The sequence below is a fragment of the Leptosomus discolor genome, chromosome 1 (genome assembly GCF_034619465.1).
Source record: "Leptosomus discolor isolate bLepDis1 chromosome 1, bLepDis1.hap2, whole genome shotgun sequence".
In the NCBI taxonomy this organism is placed as follows: Eukaryota; Metazoa; Chordata; class Aves; order Leptosomiformes; family Leptosomidae; genus Leptosomus; species Leptosomus discolor.
Genome location: NC_141391.1, coordinates 149,854,913 through 149,878,141, shown reverse-complemented (window position 1 = coordinate 149,878,141; position 23,229 = coordinate 149,854,913). Strand labels below are relative to the sequence as shown.

The 23,229-nt window shown below is 44.3% G+C and overlaps 1 protein-coding gene across 1 annotated transcript in view; it reads left to right on the top strand.

The window, feature by feature from the left end:
- The window catches only part of BCL2L13 (BCL2 like 13), a 38,445-nt gene extending 17,953 nt beyond the window's left edge, over nt 1-20,492 (top strand). Inside the window, exons 5-7 of the mRNA XM_086467161.1 lie at nt 1,541-1,610; nt 7,313-7,456; nt 19,571-20,492. Of these exons, the coding sequence (XP_086323287.1) occupies nt 1,541-1,610; nt 7,313-7,456; nt 19,571-20,383 (1,027 nt within the window). The 3' untranslated portion in view covers nt 20,384-20,492. The remainder of the gene's footprint in view (nt 1-1,540; nt 1,611-7,312; nt 7,457-19,570) is intronic.
- The last annotated feature ends 2,737 nt before the right edge of the window (nt 20,493-23,229 follow it).

The window sequence follows — 23,229 nt, the reverse complement described above, 5'->3', positions numbered from 1 at the left end:
TATCTTCTGAAGAACTGTTTTGATAAACGCCTCACTACACACTAAAAACCCAGACTGGCAACAAGTTGGAAAATTAGAGGTACGCCTTGCAACCCATCCTTTCTGTGTGTCTGAATTGGTAAACTGAAATAAGAGCATTTTAAGTTTAAGTGTCTTAAAGGTTGTAGATAAGTGGCTGGCTGACTGACATTGAGGGGTCATAACAGGCACACTCTACGTTGATTCTTTTTTGGAAAGTTCCTGAGATGAGAGATTCAAAAATTAAGTGGTTCTAGCTTGTTAGTAGCCTGATGTTCTAGGCTTCTTCTGCATTCTATGGGAAAATATTTGCATTCTAAGTATTTTTTTTTTTATTTATATACATACACACATCCATAAAGTCTGAAATGCCCATGAAAACGCGTTGACACACATGCCTTTTTATATGGCAAACTAGAGCTACTGTTTAATCTCTTGATAATATCCTTCCTGCAGCTGTTGTTGCTCTTCTCATCCTACTGATTCATTTGGATTTGCATTTTAAAGGAACTAATGTACCAAGGAAGTTAAGAGAATGCACTTAAAATGACAAACCCAAATTATATTTTCCCCAGTGTACTTTATTCTTTTACCCATATTTGCTACAGTAATGCTATTTGATGCAATACTTATTTATTTTTCTTCTATTTTCCTGTCCTTTTATATGCATATAAACAAGTATGTTATGGTACAGTAGCTGTTAGATCCTGACAGGTCCTTGGAGTTCGATAAGCAGTCGTCTGTCCAATACCAGTTACCACTGTTTCCCTTAAACTAAAGTTTGAACTTGCCTTTTGTCATGATCTGGCTCAGGACAACTGCTTCTGGACCAGTATGTCTTCTTCTGTCACTTGGCAGAAAGTCTTTATTCTCACTGACTCTAAGATACTCTATGATCTTGGAGGAAACACTATGGAAGAGAGGAATTTCATCATCCCAGTTCAGAGAAGCAGAGACACAATAAATCTAAAATAGAGATACCTACTGAAATATGAAGGGGTTTTTGTCATCAAAAGTGCTGTTTCTTGCAAATAAAGGCTTTGGCTCTAGCATAACACGGTCAAGCAGTCTGTGTTGATTCATGGCCTGTATTGTTTATAGAAGTTTTACTCTGCATTGGCCTTTATCTCACATATTAATTTCTTAGTTAAATTTTTTATTTCTTAGTGAAATATTTTATCTTTAAAATCTTAGATTATAAAAAATTGTATGCAAGCGCTCAGAAATTCTGATAGCATATCAGAGAACCTGCTTATCTAATGTCCTTTAAGTTGCAGAGTATCAAATTATTATGAAATTTGCTTAACCAATTATATGAAATTGTGTAACTGGGAGAAGGTTATGTCGTCCTGACCCTGTCTGGTGCTGGTGTTTTATGTCCTGAAATGCGAGATGTGTTAGCTCTTGAAAATTATTTGCTGTAATACATGTGAAAATTTGTTCTCTGGAAGCTGAGAATTTCATTTTATTCTTGTTCTTTTGTTTCCTTTTATAACTTTCAGTGTTGGTTTAACTTCTGCAGGCCGGTGACATATCAAGAATATCGAGAGCGCACACAAGAGACAGCTGCTCATGCCAGTGGATGGAACAAGGTACCAAATAAGTGACTTTCACTTTGATACCTGTCACATCTATTTGATGTCCGTAGTGTTTTTGCTAGGTACAGTTATGCTTCACAGAGGACCAAGAATAAAAAGAACCCACTTGTTTTTAGTATGGAGTAACTTTCACTCTCAGAATGGTAGATGTGGATATAACAGGTGTTTTTTAGATAATTTAGCTGGAAGTTATGTAATGGAAGTATTAGGTCAATCTTCCTTTAGTATAGTACAATGAAAAGTTAGTGTTGTTGGTTGACATAATTTTTAAAAAAATAATCATTGAACATTTTTAAATTCCCAAGACAGATTTATATCTTTAGCAGTTTTGTAATGAAATCTGAGACAGATGTTTTCATAATACTTCTCTACTGTTTCTTTGCCCCCATCTCAGGTTCAAAATATATGTTAAAAAAAAGTGCTAAACATGGTGAAAATAAAACCCGATAGTATCTTCACAATATTTAAATTGTTTGGAAAACATAAGGATGGTGTGTCTACCTGGTTTCAGGAGTAGTTATCTCTATTGATGTGAAGCTTCTTTTTAAAATTACATGCAAATCTGTAAATGATACGAAGTTTCTTTGTTAAAAAAAAAATAATCTGTAAATGAACTATCTTACAATAGTTTGAATGTAGAATGAGTAGAATTACTGTTGGCAGATGCATCGTTCATTAATTATTCAAATTCATCATCTTAATCATTCACTGGTGGGTTCAGCGGGCATCAGAAAAAGAATGAAATAGGTATTTGCAAATTTAATCACAAATTTAGCACTAAAATAGAACAAGAAATCTTTTTTCCACTCTTTGCATTTCTTCCCCAGAAATACTTTTCCTTAACTAGATTTCCCTGCTTACTTCAGAAACCGATCATCTAACCAAGGGCGTGGGCACTTTTAAAGCAGGTATTAAACATCGTTTGACAAGTTACTGCCCGTGGCTCCAGCAATTATAATTGGTGTGTGTGTGCTTTCAGTTTATCATCTTGTGATTCATAGCATTTTTGTTTAAACAACCATGAAATGTGATTATCAAGGTGGCTTAAGCTAGCACATTTTACTTTTCAGTTGGTGAAAACTAAAAACAAGCATAAAACCAGTCATTGTGGCTCTGCTGGCAAGGGAGGAGGTGGATGGAGCTTGTCAGTTGCCTACTGCATCTCCGTATGCTATTGGTACACAACTCTTGAAGATACAGCCCAGGGTAGATGGATGAGCCGCATTTTGGGGGTTCATGATTCAGCCTTCATTGCTGCTGCATTTGTGCAGCCGCTGTGGCTAGTGGGTTTTGGTCCCCATCAGTTTGTGATTGAGAGTATCATCCAGAAGATGTCTTTGTCATCAGCTTTGCTTACCTGTTACATTTGTTGCTACAAAACCTACAGTCCACAAACAAACCAGAATGGAAATTTTGTAGAATAATGCAGCATCTGTTTGTGTTGTTTTCGTGGTAGCTTGATGCTTCAGGAATGCCTAGCAGTTCCTTTAATAATACTTGTTTTGAGGAGATGGAATACATTTGTGTTGGTTCAATTTCCTTTTAAATTCTTTTATCATCTTAATCAGAATCTTATTTTATAACAGAAGAGATCTAGATAGCTTTCCTCCAACCTCGACCTGGCTTAATATTCAGTCTAAAGAAGAAGCTGTTAGAAAAATAATTTTCAAAAGTAGCTATAAATAGACATAGCGTTAGGTCTGATTAGCAGGCATACAGCAGCAAAATGAGGCTTTGCTGGGCTCAAGTTTGTGCAGATCTGGAGGATGTGTATTTAAATTGACTCTGTTGGGAGAACTGAAGCTTACTCCCTTTTACAACTAAATAATAACAAAAACTAGCTGAGCTAGCCGAACAGAATAGTAGATCACTCCCTGTTACATGCTCATGGCTGTTACATATCCTACAGTTTCTTGGGTGGAGCAGAAATTGAGGATGCACAGTAGCTGTGGCAGATGTCAAAGGGTTAAAAATGTGGAAATACCTTCCCACAGACCAAACTCTATGTGATCAGGGCTTGTGGTTTGATCCAGACTAGAATAAATAAAACAACTGAAGCTAGTAGCTGAAATGTGTTTTCAGTTACATGTGAGCTGCATCCCTTGTGCTCAGTGGCGGCATCTTACCCAGCAAGACGCTCTTTTTGCTTTCAGTAGCCTATGAACTAGTATATAAAATGTCACTTTAAATTTCTGAGCCTTTGCTGTTACAGGTATGTATTATTATATATGTGTGTGTGTGTATAAAAGCCCCACCTAATTAATATATCAAATGTGATGCACTTGGAGCGCCACAGCGATCACTTAAAGGCCCAGTATCTCTATGGCACAAAGCAGACTCAGAGTAGTCTTCGCAAATCTTCCTCGATGTTATGGGTGTGAGAAACATGGCATACAGGTAAGGGTATACTTCTGGGAGGTACTGGGTTGCCTGGCGGGCTAGTTGGTTGGAGGCTGAATGTGGACAAAGGCTTGGTCTGTCTGGTTTACAGTTGGGAAGGTGTCATTTTTAGTCGTACCAGTTTTCAAAGAACCTGTTCATTTTACAAGCATGAGCAGAAGGAAGACACTTCTAAATATAGCTGATATTTTTTTCCATGTAAAAATGTGGCTCTTTTCCAGAGTGCAATGGTGTGTTTGAACTGCTGAAGAGATTTGGTTAACTGACTAGCGCAGGGGATGTAAAGGAATGTTTTCAGTCACTAAAGCATGAATATCGATCTGAATGAGGAAATATTGCAGGGTAAACTAATACATAGGAACATCAGTTCTTTCATTCACATCCCACAGAAGCAAAGTTTACCCACAGACATTGGAAGTGCTGATTCTCTGTAAAAAAAAAAAAATCAGGAAAAGAAAATTATTTCATGTTTTTCTCATAAATTGTGATGTGAAAGTAATAGGTGTGATCTTGGATTCTGTAAAGAATAGGAGAGTCGTCACCTTGTATTTGAAATAAGGCTGTCATTAAAACAAAACCAAAACCACCTCAAACTTAAGGCAAATTATATTTCTGTATTAAAATAAATGTAATAAAAAATTGAAGTACTCCACTGTTGAGTTTTTATGCTTTTTGCCTAAAATTGAATATTGCAGACATACGCCAAAGTACATAATGCCACTATTGTGCATCAGATAAAAAGATAACAAATACTGATGTTGAGAGTCAACCGAAGTGGTCAGTAGGCTAACAGTCACCTTAATGTCCCATTTTTACTGATGAATGGAGCCAAAGAGTAAGACAGGAAAAACTGAAGGAATAATCATGTAAACAATTCGATGAATTTTATGTTGAAATAGTCAAAAGGTACGCAGAAGTGGCCATTACTTTGGATATCGCTTCTTCAAAGTCTTTGAAGACTTCTTTCTTTGTAATTTTTTTTTTTTTTCACATACATTTAAATATGTAATATTGTGCTATGGGATTGCAATAGTATAATTGACAGAAATCTTTCATTTACACAATCAGAAATCTTCAGATAGTAAAGGGGTTTTTTGTGATTCCCTGGAAGTTTTCTCCTGACAACTATTTTCTGGCATGCTGTGCTTGATACTGTGTATGTTTTTCTTCAGTCAAAATATAAATAGCCCCTAGCATTCCTTGCCTACTGGTGGAGGGAATTGCAGTTGCTTTGAATTGCTAAGGCTGTATTTTTCCTTTGGTCTAGTTAAATCTCATCACCATTCACAAAGCTACTCTTATGTACGGAAAACTGTTGTTGACCTTTATGGAAGTATGGTGAGGGTAATTTCTTTCATGAAGTTTGGGAGGGTGTCATGCAAACCTGTTCCTGTTCCTATTGCTGCCAAAGGTAGAGGTGTCAGTAATTCCAGCGGGAGAGGAAAAACAGGCATGGGACTAGGTATTAGAGTTTGAATTTGGTCCCTCGCTCCTGAGGCCTGCAGAGGCTTGCTAAATTTGGGAGGAATGGATGGATTAGAGGTTTAAGTTGGCAAGGAAGGTGGCAAGAATCATGTGCAGTATGCCAACATTTGAGCTCCCTTCATTTCCTAAGCAGCCTTTTTTGCCTTTGTTTCCCTTGCCATCAGCTTAAAGTAAATGTCAAATATTTTGAGATCTCAATGTTCATGCTGTCGTAGAGCTATGTGGGTGTGCCCAAAGCCTCTGAAAGATGCCTAGTCTTGACAGCATGCTTTTTCTTCTTTGATCCAAAAAGACTGAAGTTTCTTCTGACACTTACCTCACCTTAACCTGCTCATTTTGTTTGTGCACTGTAAGTTCACACCTCTTCTGCCTCCGAGTTGAGATTAATTACAAGAAACTCAAAAAAACCCCCACGGCTTTTAAAATTCAAGCACAATCTTGTTCCTAGTTAAGTGACTGCCGTGTTAACTGTTCATCCCAGAAGAGTGCTATAATCTGTCTGCCAGAGTATTGGACTCTCTCTCTCAGTTGTTAATCAGCTGGAACATCTTCAATTTATCAGATTACTGCCATTTTTAAGGCCCCATCTGTTTTTAGTGGTCCATCTCACTGTGACTCCACCATGGATTTAGTACAAATCTCAAACCCATCCTACTTTTCTATTCATCTTCCTCCAGCTTTGCATCTGGCAGTGTGATTTCTGAGAACAGTATGGAGGATATTTACAAAAAGAAAGTTAGGCTGAAGGAGGAGGAGACTGGGAAAGGAAGGAGGCATTTGGAGTTCAGTCTGAGCAGTAGTATTGGCCTGCATCTACCTTGTGCAGCTGGGAAACACTGTTATTTGCACAGCCGAATAGATGTGCAACGCAGTTGTCACAAACTAGGTGCAGTAAAACTTAGAAATATTTTTCTTTTGTATCATAATGGCGCTTTTTCAGATGCTAATGACTTCAATTCATGCCCATTTCCTGAACTTGGCAAACTGCTGCGTATAAACTTTGCCCAGAGGGCCACTTGCACGCTCTAGGAGAATAACTTTGGAGTTTAAAAGTTTAATTGCATGTTGTTTAGGCAAACAAAAATAGCATTTCAAAAGGAAGTGTCTAGAACTCTGTAATACGAAGGAGGTGGGTTCACAGAGTCTTGTATCTTCCAGAACAATTCACATTTGGGTTAAGGCTGAGCATTCAGTTAAAGACTAAAGGTTTGGAAGGAAGAATGGGAGTAGGAAATGAGGAAGGGAATTCTGTACATGTTAAATTTGGCATAGGAGGGACAGTTTAACTTGGAGAGGGGTTTGTGTTTATCATTTTAAACATGTCTGTAACGTTATGCTGCTGGAGAAGTGTGTTTCTGTCTTACCTGAAAGCCAAGAGTGCCTGGTGCAGTGTAGCTATTCAAGAATGTATACGAGTTTGCTGTTTAAATACAATTTGGATGCATATCTCTTCAAACTATTTATAATGTTGCCTCTTTCCACTTCTGGGGTAGCAAGTTCTGGACCTGTTCTGCTTCTTTGACTGAATCTTGTGTTGGACAAAAATGAGGCTTAAGCAAGCACTGCAGTCCTGTTCTGTGAAACTCAAGTTGGGCTGTGGTGTTTTGCTTATCAGGTTAAGTGCTTCTTTCTTACTGAATTGTATTGTGTTCCTGCCTTGAGTCTTCACAGAAACGAAGTGTATGGTCCCCGATATCTTTGGACTTGTAGATTCAGACCTTTTCTGTGAACCTCATGAATTCTTTTGTTTTACCTACACAGTAGTATTGATAATGCTTTCTGTATTTATTCACAATTCTTGTTTTTTGAAGGTCTTGGTCCCCCTGATTCTGCTACAACAATTTCTGATGGAGTTAACCAGACGGGGCCAGGAACCACTGAGCGCACTTGTGAACTTTGGGGTGACATATCTAGAAGACTATTCTGCAGACTATATCATTCAACAAGGAGGATGGGTAAGACAACAATGTTTACTTTTCATACTTTGTTCGAAGCTTGTTTCTGAGTGTGATACCAGTCTTAATAGGAGTGAAAGCTAAGAAGGGTTGCTAGAAGTAAGCAGGTAAGAGGAGGAATGTCCCAGAAAAAGTAGAAAAAAAAAAAAGCAGGAGGTCAGGACCATATAGTTGGAAAGGGATCTTGGGCAGTCATCTATTTCACCTCTCTGCCCCAAGGCAGAACTGACTTTTACCCATTCATTTCGGATGTTGACATTAAAGACCGATGTGATTGGACTCCACAATTTCCCCAGGCAGTCTGTTCCAGTTCTTTGCATGTCTGGTTGGTTGGGTTGCCCTTGAAATTGAAGAGGTCCTCAGATGTCAAATAACAACTAGTTTTCATACACTGTGTGTTAAGATGCTAATTTGTTGCTATGTGGTGAGCTTTTGTTTGTATGTTCTTTCCTGTTAATATACGTACAGAACTGCATTTAGAAGCAAATGCCTGTAACAAGAGAGAGTGTGCCTGAGAGGCTTATCTTTTTAATATTCTCTTCATACTCTGGTGACTGCTGGAAATGGTATATGGTGGTTTTTTCCCCTTAAATTTTACAGGGTGTTTTAGCAGATAAGTAATTGGGAAGGACTTCATGCAGAAATGTCAGGAGGTACTAATTTACTTTTATAATAAGTGATAAATGCATATTGGATTTTATAGCTGTATAGGAACATGGATAGAATGAGCAATCAAGGTTTCTTTGTGCTGCATTTCCTTGTGGAAATCTTCATTCATGGTAACCAGTGCTCCTGAGTCATGGCATGCTGAGAAAGTTTCATTTAAAAATGCATCACAGAGGCAGCTCACAGCCGATGAGCTGGGTCTTGAAGGCTGAGCTTTAGATTACTGGGTTTGGGAAGGATGCCAGATTTGAATGGAATTAATCTGGGATTAGTGAAATGGCTCCAGCAAGTTGATTTATTCTAAAAAGAAAAGCTGTCCAGGAAAACCCAGTGATTAAAAAGTGCTAGTAGGAAAAATCTCTCGCTCAGACAGCGTCTCATATTTCAGGACTTTACCTGAAGTTTTTTTTTAAGAGTAGTTGCAGAATTTCTGCCTTTCTGCGCCTTTCTGTATCCTTTCCCTTCCCGGCAATCGTGCATAATAGTTTTCAAAGCCTTTGGGAGGGATTGTTTGTCTGTAATGGACAGAAACATTAACAGCATGCAGCCAGGTGGCCTTAGGTCATTTGATAAATGCACTCACATTTCAAAGTATTTTCATCACAGGGAAGGTCCTTACTTGCAGCTTTAAGACGGATGGATATTAGTGCTATTTTGCTTTTCTGCGTATTTTTTTTAAGCTTAGAAAAGGCTGCGGTCTGTTCTCTAGCCCCTGTTTGAGGCCTGCTATAAACATCCTTAATACAGCGCAAAGCCTCTGAAAACGAGCAGCTTTCCAGCATGGCCTCCAAGGGAGGGGGCCGTGCTTTGTGTTTGTGTGACTGGGCATGGATGTACAGATCTGGGTAGTCGGTGTTTAATGGGCTACGAGCTTGTCTGTATACATCCAGTCAGGCATAAAATCAGACTGACATAAGCGGTACAGCAAACAAGCCAGAGCTATTTTTGAAACAGCAGAAGAGGCGAGGAAAGAGACAAGGTGATGAAAATCCTTTCCAGCCGAATTAATGTAGCTGCACTAACCCTTTGTGAGTTGCTCTGGGGATGGGGCTGAGGACCTACTGGGCTTGTGGCTTTACGTGGAGGAACGGAATATATGGTTTTATTGTTTGTTTGTTTTTCTGTAAGGAAAATGTTCATTTTTACCGAGTGGCATGTTTCTCGGCTTGTTCCCAGTCTGTGGGATGGTGTTCTGGCGATGGCAGTGCTGGGAGCGGGGCGTGGGGTAAAGGTGGGAGAGTTTGTGTTTCTGAGAAGAGCTGGGGAAGAAGCGCCTGGCAGGCTGTTAGCCATCACGCAAGCGTTTTGCATTTTTTAAGATAAGCATCTGCCACAGAGGCTCTGTGTGCTGGCTCAGGCTGTCAGTAATACTTCGCTAGAGCCATAAGGGCAGTGTATAAACCTGTGAGTCTCCAGTGAATTATGTTGCTGTGACAGCAAGAGGTTCAATTTTTGTGTTATTCTGGAGTGGTGTGAAGATAGGTATTTTCTACAGCTGCTAAGAGCTTATTTAAAACTGAGAAGATACCAGAATAGCCAGTCTGGGGTTTTTTTGTGGATCTGGAGCAGAGGAAAGCTTCACAGGAGTCAGCTTTTCAGGGGCAGACGTGAAAAATTCTGTAGTGTCTCTGGTGCTGTCTCTTCCCTTGGCACCACGTAATTTGGGATCTTCCTCAGTTTTCGGATTGAAGTCAGCCTTTGCCAGGAGGGAAGTAGCCAGTTGAAGGTAAGGCGTCAGCTGAGCCCTTCCTATGCCCCACTGCGGATCTGTGGAGTCAGGATTTTACAGAGCTGTGTCATCCGGCGGGACCACTTGCTGTGTCATGCTGTGCAGCCACGGTGCGGCTAGAAGAGCTCCCAAGGTTCTGCGGGTGTGCAAGGCTTCAGGTTGTTTTGTGGGCTCGGGAGGCTTGTAGGTCCAGGAAAGCATCTGATTGAGGATGGTGGACAACTGTTAACTAGAAGCAAAATTGCTAGCTCAAGGGAGTAAAGGTTGATAAATTGGATAACTATGCAGTAGATTTCATGGCTTGTGAGGAATGGGAAGTTTGGGATACTAGAGGTAAAGCCTCCGAGATGAGAAGTCACTTTTTGATTTTTTTCATCCCAGACCTGCAGAGATATGGTGATGAGAGGATGTGTTGAAACAATGGGTGTTTCCCTCCCATTCTCACTTCAGGCACTAAAACTGTAATTTGGCTAACGTCTCATGGTAGGTGGGACTGGGGTGTAATGGTTGGTTGGTCAGTGAGAGAATGGCTGGGATACTTTTACGTTCAAGCGCATACAATGTTTTGATACTGTGATTCTGGCCATTGTATATGCTGTTCCCCTTGGACTGTTTTGTTGCTTTAGGAAGAAAGTCTTCTGAGTAGGAATGTCTGCAGTGGCCTGCATATTGTGTTTGGATGCAGCTGGCAACATAAACATGAATGAAGAGATGAAATGACTGCTCCATCTAGCTTACGCTCTCATAGATTTGCAGGTAGATGCAAGCTTAGTTTGGAGGACTGTAGGAAAGCAAGCAAATCTTACTTTCTTCCGGACAGCCTCCCTCTTTCGCTAATTGCAGTGACAGGTTTGGCTACTGCTCTTTACGTTTACCCTGCTGACTCTTTAAGTTTTAGTATGATCTCTCTTTTGGAGCAAAAAGCGTGTTTGGCATTCCAGGTTCTCTAAACAGACACATGTGGGGCCACACATTTCTTCCTCCTGACTCTCTGTTTTGAATCCAAATGGTCATACTAAGATCTTGTTCTCTTATCATCTTGAACCATCGCAAACCAACTCCCAGCCTGATTTAGCAATAGCTTCATTCTTCTCTTTCCCAAAAGCAATGTTAGGGCTCAACAAACTGACATGCAGTTGTACATGCTCTCCTCTCCCCTCCCCTTTCCTCCTCTCCCCTCCCCTTTCCTCCTCTCCCCTCCCCTTTCCTCCTCTCCCCTCCCCTTTCCTCCTCTCCCCTCCCCTTTCCTCCTCTCCCCTCCCCTTTCCTCCTCTCCCCTCCCCTTTCCTCCTCTCCCCTCTCCTTTTTGCTCTGTCTGACTTCTCCAGGGCTGAATGCTGCTGCATCAGAAGCAATTCTTGGTCTCCTGGAAAAGTGCACAGTAAGGCCAGTCAGTTGGTAAGGATTTTTTTCCTCTTCCTTTCCCACCCCTTCTCCCAAATAATTTATTTCTTCTCAAGCTGTGCGGATCCTGTTTTCCATGGTTAGGTTTCATCTATGTTGAAATAGTCCGGGAATGTCTATAAGGAGGAAGAAGTGTAAGATTACTTGGAAGCTAGCTGCTTTTTTTTCCTCAGGTTCACATTCACGTTACAAGCCCATCTGCTTTTCGCTTGTTTGCAAGAGGTGAAATAAGTGCATGCAATCAGTGTTTATCGGTACTCGGCTAATAACCTTTCTTCTCTCAGTAAGGGGCCAGTATTTGTGTTTGTGACCTGTAGCTGAAATTGTCTCTGCCTTCCCTGGTTCTTGTGATGTTCAGATCTGGATTTGAATTTAACTAGTTATTTGCCTGTGTTGAAGACAGTAAATTTGCTTGAAATATACACAGTGTTTACAGTTTCTTATCCCAGCCTTAGAATCGCAGTTCTCTGTTTCCAGTGTTTTGTCTTGGGCTTTTCTGCCGGTTTTGACATTTTCATTGATTGAATAATCTACATACTAGAGTCTGTTAACGATCTGGAGGAGAAAAAGAATAGAGACACTTGTCATCCTAGGGAAGCGAGGCAGTCAGTTTGGCTACTGGAGATTAAAATCTCCTGCAGCAGCAGTCCAGGTGTCTGCCTTGAGAATGACAATGCAGAAATACAGAGACGTGCTCCACTGGAGGAGAGATAAGTTTAATATGGTAGAGTTGCAAGAAAAGGCAATCTAATTAGAGCAGTCCTAGAAAGGAGATTTCCTTTCAAAATAATTATACTTTACACTCATATCATGGAACGCTGCAGTGAAACATCCACTTTTATTTTATGTAACTTCTTTGGTACAGTAATAGATATTTTTATTTTTTAGGCACTGTGGCTGAAGGAGAAGCAACTTAAATGGTCAAGGAGCAACTAGATCTCCTTTCTTTTTTCCCTTCCAACAACTTCAGATTGGTCTGTCTGAAGACATGGTCTCTAAATAACTGAATTTATTTCAATTTAAACAGATAAGACTGAAACCTCGGAGGGTGTTGCTTTGGTGCTGACTGCAGGTAGTAGAGGTTATCTTGGAGGGCAGGGGAAGGAATAGGAACATTTCTGCAGGCTGTTCTAGCCAAAGCATGCCTTGAAAGGGGATGAGAACAGTGTCTGCAATACCAGTGTGCTTTGATTTGGTTCACACAACCTTTTTTCCTTTTTTTTTCCCCCCCCCCCCCCCATAATAAAAAGTGCAGTCCTATTTGTGGACTCTGCTCTGTTTTTCTTGGCTCCGCCTATCTCGACAGTTTTACAAAGAAAAATACTATAGTAAATGCCTGAGGGCTTTTCGTGACTTTTTTTTTTTTTAAATGTGTTGTTCTAGATCTGGGTGTTGTCAGGTGCCCCTTTTATCACCCATTTCTCTGAAGGATTAGCGGGGTAACACTGTCAGGTCTGACTTCAGCGAGGGTGTGAAGAGGCACGGCATAGCGGGGCTGCGGAGGGAGGCACCGAGCGGGTGGAACCGCAGCTCCGTTGGCACGGGTGGGCGCGGAGCTGCCCCGACCCCAGGGGCCATCTGCGGGCACAGCCTTCGCCCGCTCAGCCCTCGGCGCAGGCGGCACGTCCCCAGCGCACGGCTGCTCCCCTCTTACAGCCAGAAACCGTACGATGAGCACGTTCCCAGCTCTGGGGAAACTGGTTATTGTGAGAAGTTTGCTTATTTCTCCAGAGGGACATCTCTTTGGATCCCTGGACACAGGCCAGTTCGTCGCTCCTTGCCTTTTGTTTTTCAGATATTGCATTTTAAGCAGAAATGCATTTGATGGGTTCCTGGGGCTTGTCGCCGTGACACTGGTGGTGCGAGAAAAGTAATGACTGAACCTCGTTGCTCTCTGTGACAGGTCATGTTATAAGATAGTCAGTACTCTCGCCTGAGAAGCTCCCTCGCTGTGTTGAGCGCTTTGAATTTTTTATCATAGGGAAGATTGCTCTCCTGGGATGTTTGTGTGCTGCCAGCGTTTCCTCCTGCACCGCGAGGTGCTCTTTTTCTTGGGTATTTTATGTGGGTCTGTTTAGTTTGGGGGCGGGGGGAGGGAAGTTCAGGGAGTACAGATGTTTTTCCTGCAAGGTGGCACGCCTCTCTGCCCTGTATGCACCGTTTTTGCCTGTGCTGGACAAAATGAAGATCTGGGGTGTATGGGTGGCTTGCCAAGCTGTATAGTTTTTCGGAGGGGTTTTTTGTGTCTTCAGAGGTGAGTTTTGTAAGAGTTGCTTGTCCGCATCGTTCCTTGTGAGAACACAGTTAACTGTTACCTGCCTGTTCATGCTTCTTTAAGAACTGAACCGGGGAGACCAGTCAAACTTCTAAGAGCCCTAGAAGGGAACACACAGCTTCCACAGCAGTTAGACACAGTTGTTTCGCATGTGTCTGGTCTTCTGAGCTTACAGGGCAGGGCTTTCAAAGTCTTCTCTAAGATGCAGTAAATGCTTTGTCAGGAGCCTTAATGGGGATCTCTTTCCGTTCGTTATCTAATAACATCTCCATTATAGATGCAATATGTACTACTACTCCTACTATTTTTGTAGGGAAAAAAGGTTACTTTTATCTTTGAGACATTCAGAATTTTGATTTGAATATCTGTTTCCACCAGAAGCAGCTTTACAGAAATCAGGCTGAAATTATTATCCTGGTCAATAGGGATTATTTTTTTTCTTATGCGTAGTTAGTTTTTGATGTTTAGCAAGAAGAAGTTAGTAAGTCAGCTTGTTTGTATACTCTTAATAGGAAACCTATTAGAATACTATGAAAAATAGTACAGTCATCAAGGGAGTCAGTTTCCAAGTCTCAATTATTTTTTTATGTTTGCTGTCTTTAAATCATAATTGAAACTTGACAGATGTTTTTAAGCGGCAGTTTCTGACCATATGTTAAAGGTTGGTGGCGTTCTGAACCCACTGCTGAGAGTGATTTTCAGCAAAGTTCAGGTTACTGGCACTGGCAGGACTACAGCTGAATCCAAACTGATGGGTTCTACTTATTAGCAGACCTTTCAGGTATCCTTTTTTCATTATTTTGTTACCAGTTTACAGTTGTCTGGTGTAGCTCACCCTGTAACATAATGGCTGTAACCTATCCTGAGGGCTAGTCTAGCACGTTTGTTCGACGTGCTGGCTGTCACTTGGAGAAGTCTTGTGGAAAATTTCTACAAGTCAAACCCCATAGGTTGAGGACAGTGGTTGATTTCTGGAGCTCCTTTTTAAGGCCTGCAAACGCACCTCAACAGAATTAAGCTGATCTCCTCAAGACTGCCTCACATGCTCTGGACCATCCTTCTTGTGTTCTAGCCAAGAAGGGAACTACTCAGTGCTCCTTCTCATCATAACTTGTGCCAACTCTTCCCTCAAGTGGCAGTGGTTGGGATCAGGAGTGGCAGGGTGCTGCGGTGAGGGACTTACTCTCGCTTCCTAGATGTACACAACCTGGTTCTGTAAGTATGCTGCATGAGGAAAAGCACTCCTAGTTTGCAGTCTCCCATCCCCAATCTGAAAAAGAGGAACTCTGATTTTTCTGGTCTGGAGCAGTAGCCTACCCATTTACAATAAACAAAGCAGATAAAGAAATGCCTACGTACATTCCTTATTTCCAGTTAAATCTAAAGTGTAGGGCTTATATAAGGCCTCAGGTTATTAAAAATCCTTCCACATGTTCCATCCTGTCCTGAATTAACCTGTCTGTGGGAGCTTTGCTTCTGGGTCACATCTGTAGATGAATCAAGAGAATTGTCCTAAATGTCATTCAGTTTTTATTGCAGCTGCTTTAAAAGGAAAAGAAAAAATCCAACAAAAAATTGCAAACCTCGACCGAATTAGCACAAAATCCTAGCTTTATCCTCTTGACTTTGTGAATTAACTCTTAATTCAGCTCAAGAAATATTAATCATGTGTCCTAACAATGCCCTGTTACTGTCTGGCTTTTCAATTAAAACTTCACAAGCTTTTAATGAAAAAGTAGTGAAACTACCGTGCATTAGCTTTCCCCCAGGTTTCCAAACCTGGGGCGATCTGTCTCTTCAAGCTTGGAGAGTTGTGTCCCCGAGGCACTGACACGGAAGTTAAATGGGCTGTAAAGCCAGAAAGGAATCAGCCAGGCTTTATAAGGCTCTGATTTATAGGGAGCCAGCAACTGGTAACTCTTTTGAGGTCAGTGCAGTCTGCGTGGGAAAAAGAACAATAAAAGGCTTGAGCCTCTTAGGCCCTCCCTTCTGCTGAAGGCGGGATGGGCGTGTAGTGTTGGTACACGTGGCAATGAAGTATTTGAAATGTCGAGGATTGCCCGCGTTCCCCGTATTACCATCCCTTCGTTCCCTTACCCTCTCCAAAGCAGTTTATCCTGCCCGTGACCCTCAGCATATGCCCACATTTTACCTGTGTTTTGCGAGAAGCGTATCTCCAGTGAAAGTGCGCCAGCAAAGCACGTGGCCTTTAAAAAATGCCCTGATATGTGGAAATAACTAGAATATCTAATGCCCGATCCTTCTGTGTCCATGTTGCCTCCCCACCTGCTTGTGAACCTGCTGAGGATCTAGCATTACATCACACTGAGCTAAGATGTTTTGCTGAGCCTGGGCAGCTACCGGCCCACCTAGTAGCTGGGTGGTACTTTTGTCTGTATTACTGGTTCCTTTTTATCACGGTCAAATCACCTGTGGGGCCCCTCTAAAGAACAACTTTGATTTTCTTGGTGAGAGGACAGGGAAAAAAGAGCGGTGGATCAGGAATAGAGCCGAAGCAGAGGCTGGACGTACTGAGAAGTATCAGGATGGCTTAAATTTCACCGCAGTCCCTGTACCTGCCTGTCCCCACTGACTACTGGTGGCTCCCTCTTCCCTGCCGTGGGCTGCTGAGTCACTGCTCAAAGGCTCTTGGCTTTTGCTACTGTACAGTATATGACTTCAGTGGAATTGATGCTGTCTGAATCTGGCCCTCGTTGGTCCTTTTTTTTTTAGTTTCTTACTGAAAAGAAGCTTGCTACAATCGCCAGAGCTCACAAGCCCACAGAAGTGTAGTGTAGCTGTGGAATATTTTTTTTATAAGCTGCTTGTTGAACCAGTCACAGTGGCATGGATGCACTTCCAGCGGTTTGTGAAGAGAAGAGCAGTGACCAGTTGTGTGTGTCCCTGTTCTTCTTTTTGCTAGCGTCAGATTACAGACGTGGTCTGGTTTGCTGTGGTGTGCTGCGGACGGGAAAGGAATTCGATTTGTGGAAGGTTAGAGCTGAGCAGAGAGGAGGGTAGTGTAGAGGTTCATGAGTTGGCAGGTTTTACCCCTAGTTCTTTCGTTGTTTAATTGCTGTTGTCTGAGTCTGTATCGCCTGTGGAAGTAAAAGATTGGCTGTGATCGTAGGTGTCTGTTCGTAGCTGACGTTACAGTGAGAATATTTCCTACTTAATCCACGTCCTGGCGATCAAAGGAGCGAAGGCACAATCTCAGAGCGCCTGGACAGGGGGGGCTGCCTCTCCACCCTCGCTCGGCGCAGGGCGGTGGAAGCCAACCGCAGTGAGTGACTCCCCGCTGCGCTGCTCTCCAGTGCCTGCTGGCACCGGGCAGGTCGGGGCTGCGCGCGGAGCCCTGTCCTCGCACGCTGCACAGCAGCCCTGGCCCGCACCGCTCGGTATTTGCTCTTTGGATCTGGTAACCTCTGCCTTTACTTAAGTTTCTTGGCTCTTGTTTTCCATTGCCCGACTTGGCGATGCTGGTTGTTTCCTCCTAGGTCTGAGCTGCATTTAAAACAAAATCTAGTTGTTCTGGTGAAGTGTGACTTTCAAGACGGTACTGGAGTCTTGAATTGACGGTCACTGCTCACAGAGCAGAACTTGCTTTGGGTTTGTTGGCGTGTTTGTGGCGTCTGAACGTTTTCACAAATGTAATGCTTTATTAGTTTTTATTTCATTCTGAATTAAGACTTTGTGGTGATCCTTAAGTGGCTAATAAACAGCCTGATCGCTCTTAACCCTTCCCCTGAGGAACGCTGTGCATCATTTCTCTTTAGAATTTCTGAACGTGTTACTGAGCCGGGTGATGCTTCTCGTATCCAAGCAATTTAAAGGCATTTATGAAGAAAAGTTACTTTTTGAAGTGTTCTGTGAGATTCCTTTATTCGTGTGCAAATGTCTTCCAGAACTCCATGGGCTGAGGAGATTTAGGTCCCGCCGCTGCCAAAATACGTTACGAAATCTTGACGTTCCCAGCGCTGCCCTGTACTACAGCCTCTGCCCTCATACAACCTCTGCAGGAATGGGTCCATCAAGGTTTGCAAAACAGCAAGGCGTTGGGGAACTCCCGTACTCAACTGGGGCTCCCCAGACCCCTTTTCACAACCCAGCTCTCTCAAGGGTGGGTTCAGTGCTTTTCGCCAGGGCCCCGCTCCTGCTTTGTTTGCTCTCGCTGCAGCCGCTGCCAGTGACCAGCGGCGTTCGTGCTGTCTTTCCTGTGCCTGACAACTCTGTGGGTTGGTTTTGTGTGCGTGGAGGTGTCCTGTGTCCCCCCCGGCTAGGGAAGTGAGGAGTTGCAGTGTGCCTGGTGTCTCTGTGGCGAGTGCACACGTGGCTGTGGAGAGTCCGGACATCCCGTGCCTCCCCGAGAGAAAAGCCCGTTGCTGCTGGCCCGGAGCTACGAGCGCTGCGAGTCCGCCTGCCCAGGGTTACAAGCCATTGCCTTGTAGGCCCCCAACTGCTCGCACGTTAGGAACTAAGCAGTCGTTTGAAGTTACCAAAGCTAAAATGCGTTTTCCTTCTGCTCCCTAAGCAGGGCGCTGGTATCGATTTGGCCCCTTTGGCATCAGTGCGAGCAGGTGCAGCTGCTGGCCCGGCTCCACCCACAGTCGTGCTCGAGCATCTCAGTGGGCCAAACTGGACACTGATCAGGATTAAAAACAACTCAGCAAAATAAAGAAAGCGTTTGTTTTTTAACTTGGATCAGTTCCTGACACAGACCGCTACGTGAATCCATAAAAAGCTGTGGAACAACCGAGGAGGTCTCTTGGAATGGGAAACCATTGATAGGCGACTGGAGCAGAACCAAACCCCAAATTCACAGGTGTCGGGAAGGGTTTAAAAAGAGGGGGCCAACTGCTGGGGGTGCGTGAGGAGAACTACTGCGTGCAGAAGGGAACAGGGAGAAAGAACAAAGGGTTTGTAATTTTTTTTCTTTGTGTTACGACGGGACTGAAAAGGAAAGCTTGCTATTTGAACGAGGAGTTTGCAGGGAAACAGCTCCCAGCACCACAGTACTTGATAAAATGCTCAAATAATTCCTGTTAGGAGCAAGGGAGTAACTGGACCTTTGTTAATGGTTTCACAGACTTCTGTTACATGGCATAGCAAACTTTGGCATTCCTCTCTGCCCCTATCTCTTGGTTTTGTGTTCTTGGTATCACACCTATCTTAGGTTCTTCTGCGCTTGATTTTTTTTCCTCTGGTAATTTTCCCCCTGAAGCAGATCTCTTCTGTGTTAGGTACTCAGCGGTCCGTGCATGACGAGGATCAACAACAGCGCTGTTCTTTCTGTAAGGAAGGAATCGGTATTTTGCACTTGCAGTTTCTCTAACTGGAGCCCACTGTTACATTTTTAGGATTTCTACAGATTTTCTCTAGCTAAATAAATCCAAACGAACCCTGTCAGCATCTTTGGATGCCCGTGCTCGGTTGTTCTAACTTGCGTGACCGAAGTTACGATGCCAGTCTTGGAAAGTGAGCTTATTTAAGAATAGCTATATTTGTTGTTAGTAAATTACTAGAATTACTGCAGACTACAGACTGTTGGTACAAAGTAGAAATACGGGCTTCAGAGACCACTGAAAATGTAATAAAATCAATGTGAGAGAAACACGGTTGGATGAAAAGGGACAAGCAATACAGAACGCTTGCACAGAATGGAAAGGGGAGCGGTGTTCAGCTGGGCTCATGCACTTGCATTTGGTTTCTTTTTCTTTGCTTGGTTTCAGTTTGGTTTCAGACTTTGGCATCTTGTTCTCTGGTTAATAGTGCCCACAGGGTGTGTTTTGGTGATGTACCCAGCGATGGAGTAACGTCGGGGAAAGGAGGAGCTCCCAGCAAAGCTCTTAGAAGTGGTTCCATTCTCTGGAAACGCCAGCTGGGTGTTGTAATCTCTCCTCAAATGTAGGTCAGACAACGGCTGCTCCTGCAGAGGCCCTCTCATCTTTCTTCCAGTTTCCAGGTGTCCTGTTCCTTCCTGTACAGGGGAGGTAGTGCTGGAGCCATCGCTCACGTGTTGTGTCCTCCCTTTTGTTCGCAGGGGACGGTCTTTACTTTGGAATCCGAAGAGGAAGAGTACCCCGGGCTCATCGCAGAGGACAGTAATGACATCTACATCCTGACCAGTGACAACTCGGGACAGGTGAGCCCCCCGGAGTCCCCCACGGTGACCACGTCGTGGCAGTCGGAGAGCCTGCCCGTCTCCCTGTCAGCGAGTCAGAGCTGGCACACGGAGAGCCTGCCAGTCTCCTTGGGCCCCGAGTCCTGGCAGCAGGTGGCCATGGATCCTGAAGAAGTCAAAAGCCTGGACAGCAACGGAGGGGGCGAAGAGAGGAGCGAGAACAACTCTTCCAACTCTGATATTGTTCACGTGGAGAAGGAAGAGATACCGGAGGGGATTGAGGAAGCAGTGGTGTCGGCCGTCGCTGCAGAGACCATGCAGGCAGCGTTTCCAGAGACCCCTGCTTCTTTACAGGAAGTAAAACCTCAAGCTGAAATTGCTGCTGTTGAAAAAGCACATCCCTCCGCGCCTCTGCGTACAAAACAGGAGGAAAAGGGAAAAGTGGCCGAAGAGCTTGTTGAACCTGAAATCCCTGTATTAAGTAAACCTGTCCCAAAGTTAGCCCCATCAGAAGAAAAGGCTGCACCGGAACCTGAGAAAATACTGCTTCCAGGGGAAAAAAAAGGGGGGAAAGAGGGCTGTTTGGAAGAAATAGAAGAGAAAACCTCCGCTGCAGAGGAGAAGCCTATCTTATTGCCGGAAGGGAAATCTATATTGCTGTACGGTGGGGCTGCCGCGGTGGCTATATTAGCTGTGGCAGTCGGAGTAGCGCTGGCGCTTAGGAAAAAGTAACGGAGCTCTCTGGAGGAGGAGGAGGAGGAGGAGGAGGGGGGAGAGAGAAGAGAGCACGATCCAATGTTTGTAGTTGTGTTACCTAAAGGTTGAGCTGCCTACTGTTTAACTGGACGTTTGAGTAACTTAATGGTGACGGGGTGAGGTCGTTCAATAAGCCTCCAGCTATGGACAATCACATTTTTAGTAGAAATGGGGCGGGGACTGGTTTTTCGTGATTAAAGTACAGGGGTATTTTTAAAAAAAAAAAAAAAAATAAATTCTGCAAATTTAAGAACTTAAGTGCAGGTGCTGAAGAAGGGGGTGCTGGTACTCTAGGACCTGGAACAGAGAATCCCCAGGGGAAGGGGAGAGCCAGCTGCTGCCAGCCCCTGGAGTTTTTGGCTTCTCAGCCTGACCGCTACTGCAGCTGCGCTGTCTCGTCACTTCCCGCCGCGCCCTCCCTCACAGACGTGAGCCAACCCGAGTCCTGTAGCGAGAGGCTGGTCTCCCTTTTGTCTCGGCTTCCTCTCAGGTACAGCACTGCTCCTCGTAACCTCGCAGGTTCCTCCTAAGCCCCAGTGGGAGAGTGCTTATTCTTACCTCTTTGCTCACACCGGTTTGGCCCCTAACATTTACTGGAGCCCCACCCTGTAAAGATGCTGCCTCTCTGTAGCTGTATTATCGCTGGGCGTCCTGGTGTTCCTGGGGGAGAGGTGCAGGACGGGCTTCGGCTGCCCGGGAGGGTGGGAGGGACACCGCTATTTGCTGGTTTGAGAATCCATTTGCTCCGCTCCCGCCGGCCCCACTTTACTGCCACCCTCGAGTTACCAGAGGCGCAAAATCCATGCTGGAGACGGTGCCGTTGTGATCAGCGCTCTGCTACCGGGGTGTGTTCCGCACGGATACGGCAGAACTGCGTGGAAGCGAGGCCAGTGCCTCCTGCGCAGTTCACAGGTTAAACGCTACGCTGTCCTGTATCACGCTGCAGTCTGTATCGTCTTTCCCAGGTTAAGCACGGAGTGTATTTAGTCCTAACTTGGTCTTGGCTGTGACAGAATCCCAGATACATAAAGCAGTGGATTCTAGTAACTGAGCAAAACAGCATTAAACATCTCCTCTCTCTGCCTGTTCCTGACCTGACCCGGAGTGTTGTTCAGTGCGATTTCTTTTGCGACTCTGAATCTGTAATTAGTGAAACTTACAGGTTCACAAACGGTGAGGAAGTTGCTTTGGCAAAAAAAAGTAAATCCCTCTTCCTGCAGTCACACCACTTCAAATGTGCGCGGAGAGAAACCGCCTAAGTATTGCCACGCACCCCGGCTACGTCGGATCCAGCCGCCAGCGCTCCTCTCTCAGTGCACGTTTCTGTCTGTCCTTGTCCGTACGGCAGTTCTGTGGGCAAGACCTGAGGCTTTCCAGGTGAAAGGCTGACACGCCTCTGAGGGTTCGTGCTGGCGCTGAGGCTTGGGACAGGTGGAGGGAGGTGACAGGGAACTCGGGATAATGTAAAAATCGAAATTACAGGAAGCTTACTCTGCATAAAGCACAAAACCAAGGTACTTTTTATTTCTAAATAACCTTATCTAGAGTACGTGAGCCTGGTTCTGAAGGGATCCGAGAATGAAAAGACTTTAGCACATTCTCTGTTTTAGGATATTCTTGCTACGTTTTCCTACCCCACCCATATCCTAGGATGCTGGGAAGTCGGTAAAGAACCTGGCAGATTCTGAGGAATTTTTTTGTTGTTGTTGTTTTAAGCTTTTATGAGTGGATTTTCTAGAAAACTTCTTGGATTTTGAACTGTGTGTGTGAAGTTGAATATTAAGAGGAAGGATTGTCACGTATGTACTGCTGCTGTGGACCAAACTCAGGAGCACTGGAGTTCTGGACTTTGCTGTTGATCATGGATTGCTCTTTCTTGATGTACGAAAGGTAGCAGGTTGGCCTTAACAGAAAAAGAAACCCTTCACCGTGTTGCAAAATGGAATTGACTTTTTTTTTGCCATTTCCTGGTGCCCTGCTGGTTCTCTCATTGCTGTGCTGCGTGCCCCGAAGGGGTCACTGGGGCCTCCTCACGCCATGGACTCGCCGGTGTCTGCCTTCCCGCCACCGCAGTTCCCTCTCCTGGTCCCTCACGGGAGCTTCCCTCCCGCGGAGAGGGGAGGTGTCTCCGTGCTCCTTTTTTTTTTCACAGACGTGCACAAATGTTTACAGTTTTGCTTCATGTCACGTGTCGCAACAGCGTTTATCAGCAAGTGACACAGTCTGTGAGGGTACCTGGTGGTTCCTGTGTGGCAAGGGCTGCTTCACTGCCCGGTCCGTCGGGGTAGGCCTGCCCCTCTCCTGCTGCTCTGCTGATGGCTTCCCTTTCCTCTCCGGGCACCTTCTCTGTGGGAGAAGGGCTGTTCTTAACCCGACTTACATCCTCTCCGCACTGACGGTGACGCACCTACGTTTGGGCCGTCCCCCAGCTGTAGCCACACAGCAGGTTACCCAGAAGAAGCAGAGGTGGATTTTGGGGACACATTGGATAAGGTGTGTACAAACTGGGGGTGGGGGGCAGGGCTGGTGTTATTTTAGCTCTTCTCTGTACATGGTTGGTTCAGTAAGTAGCGTGGGAGATGGGTACAGGACAGATGAGAAGAATGAAGGCACAAGGAGCCCAGTGGGGCATTAACTAAAAAGTGTTGTCTTCCACACGCAGCAGTGAGAAGAAGGTGGCAACAAGGAAAATAAAGGGCTGCTTTGTTACGCATTTTCAGGGTGAGGCAAAAGCCTTGAGTATCTGGTGTGTTGCTACATTTAACGGAGCATCAGCTGCACTGTGTTCTGGTTGCTTGGGCCTTTCTTTATAGTCTTCTCCT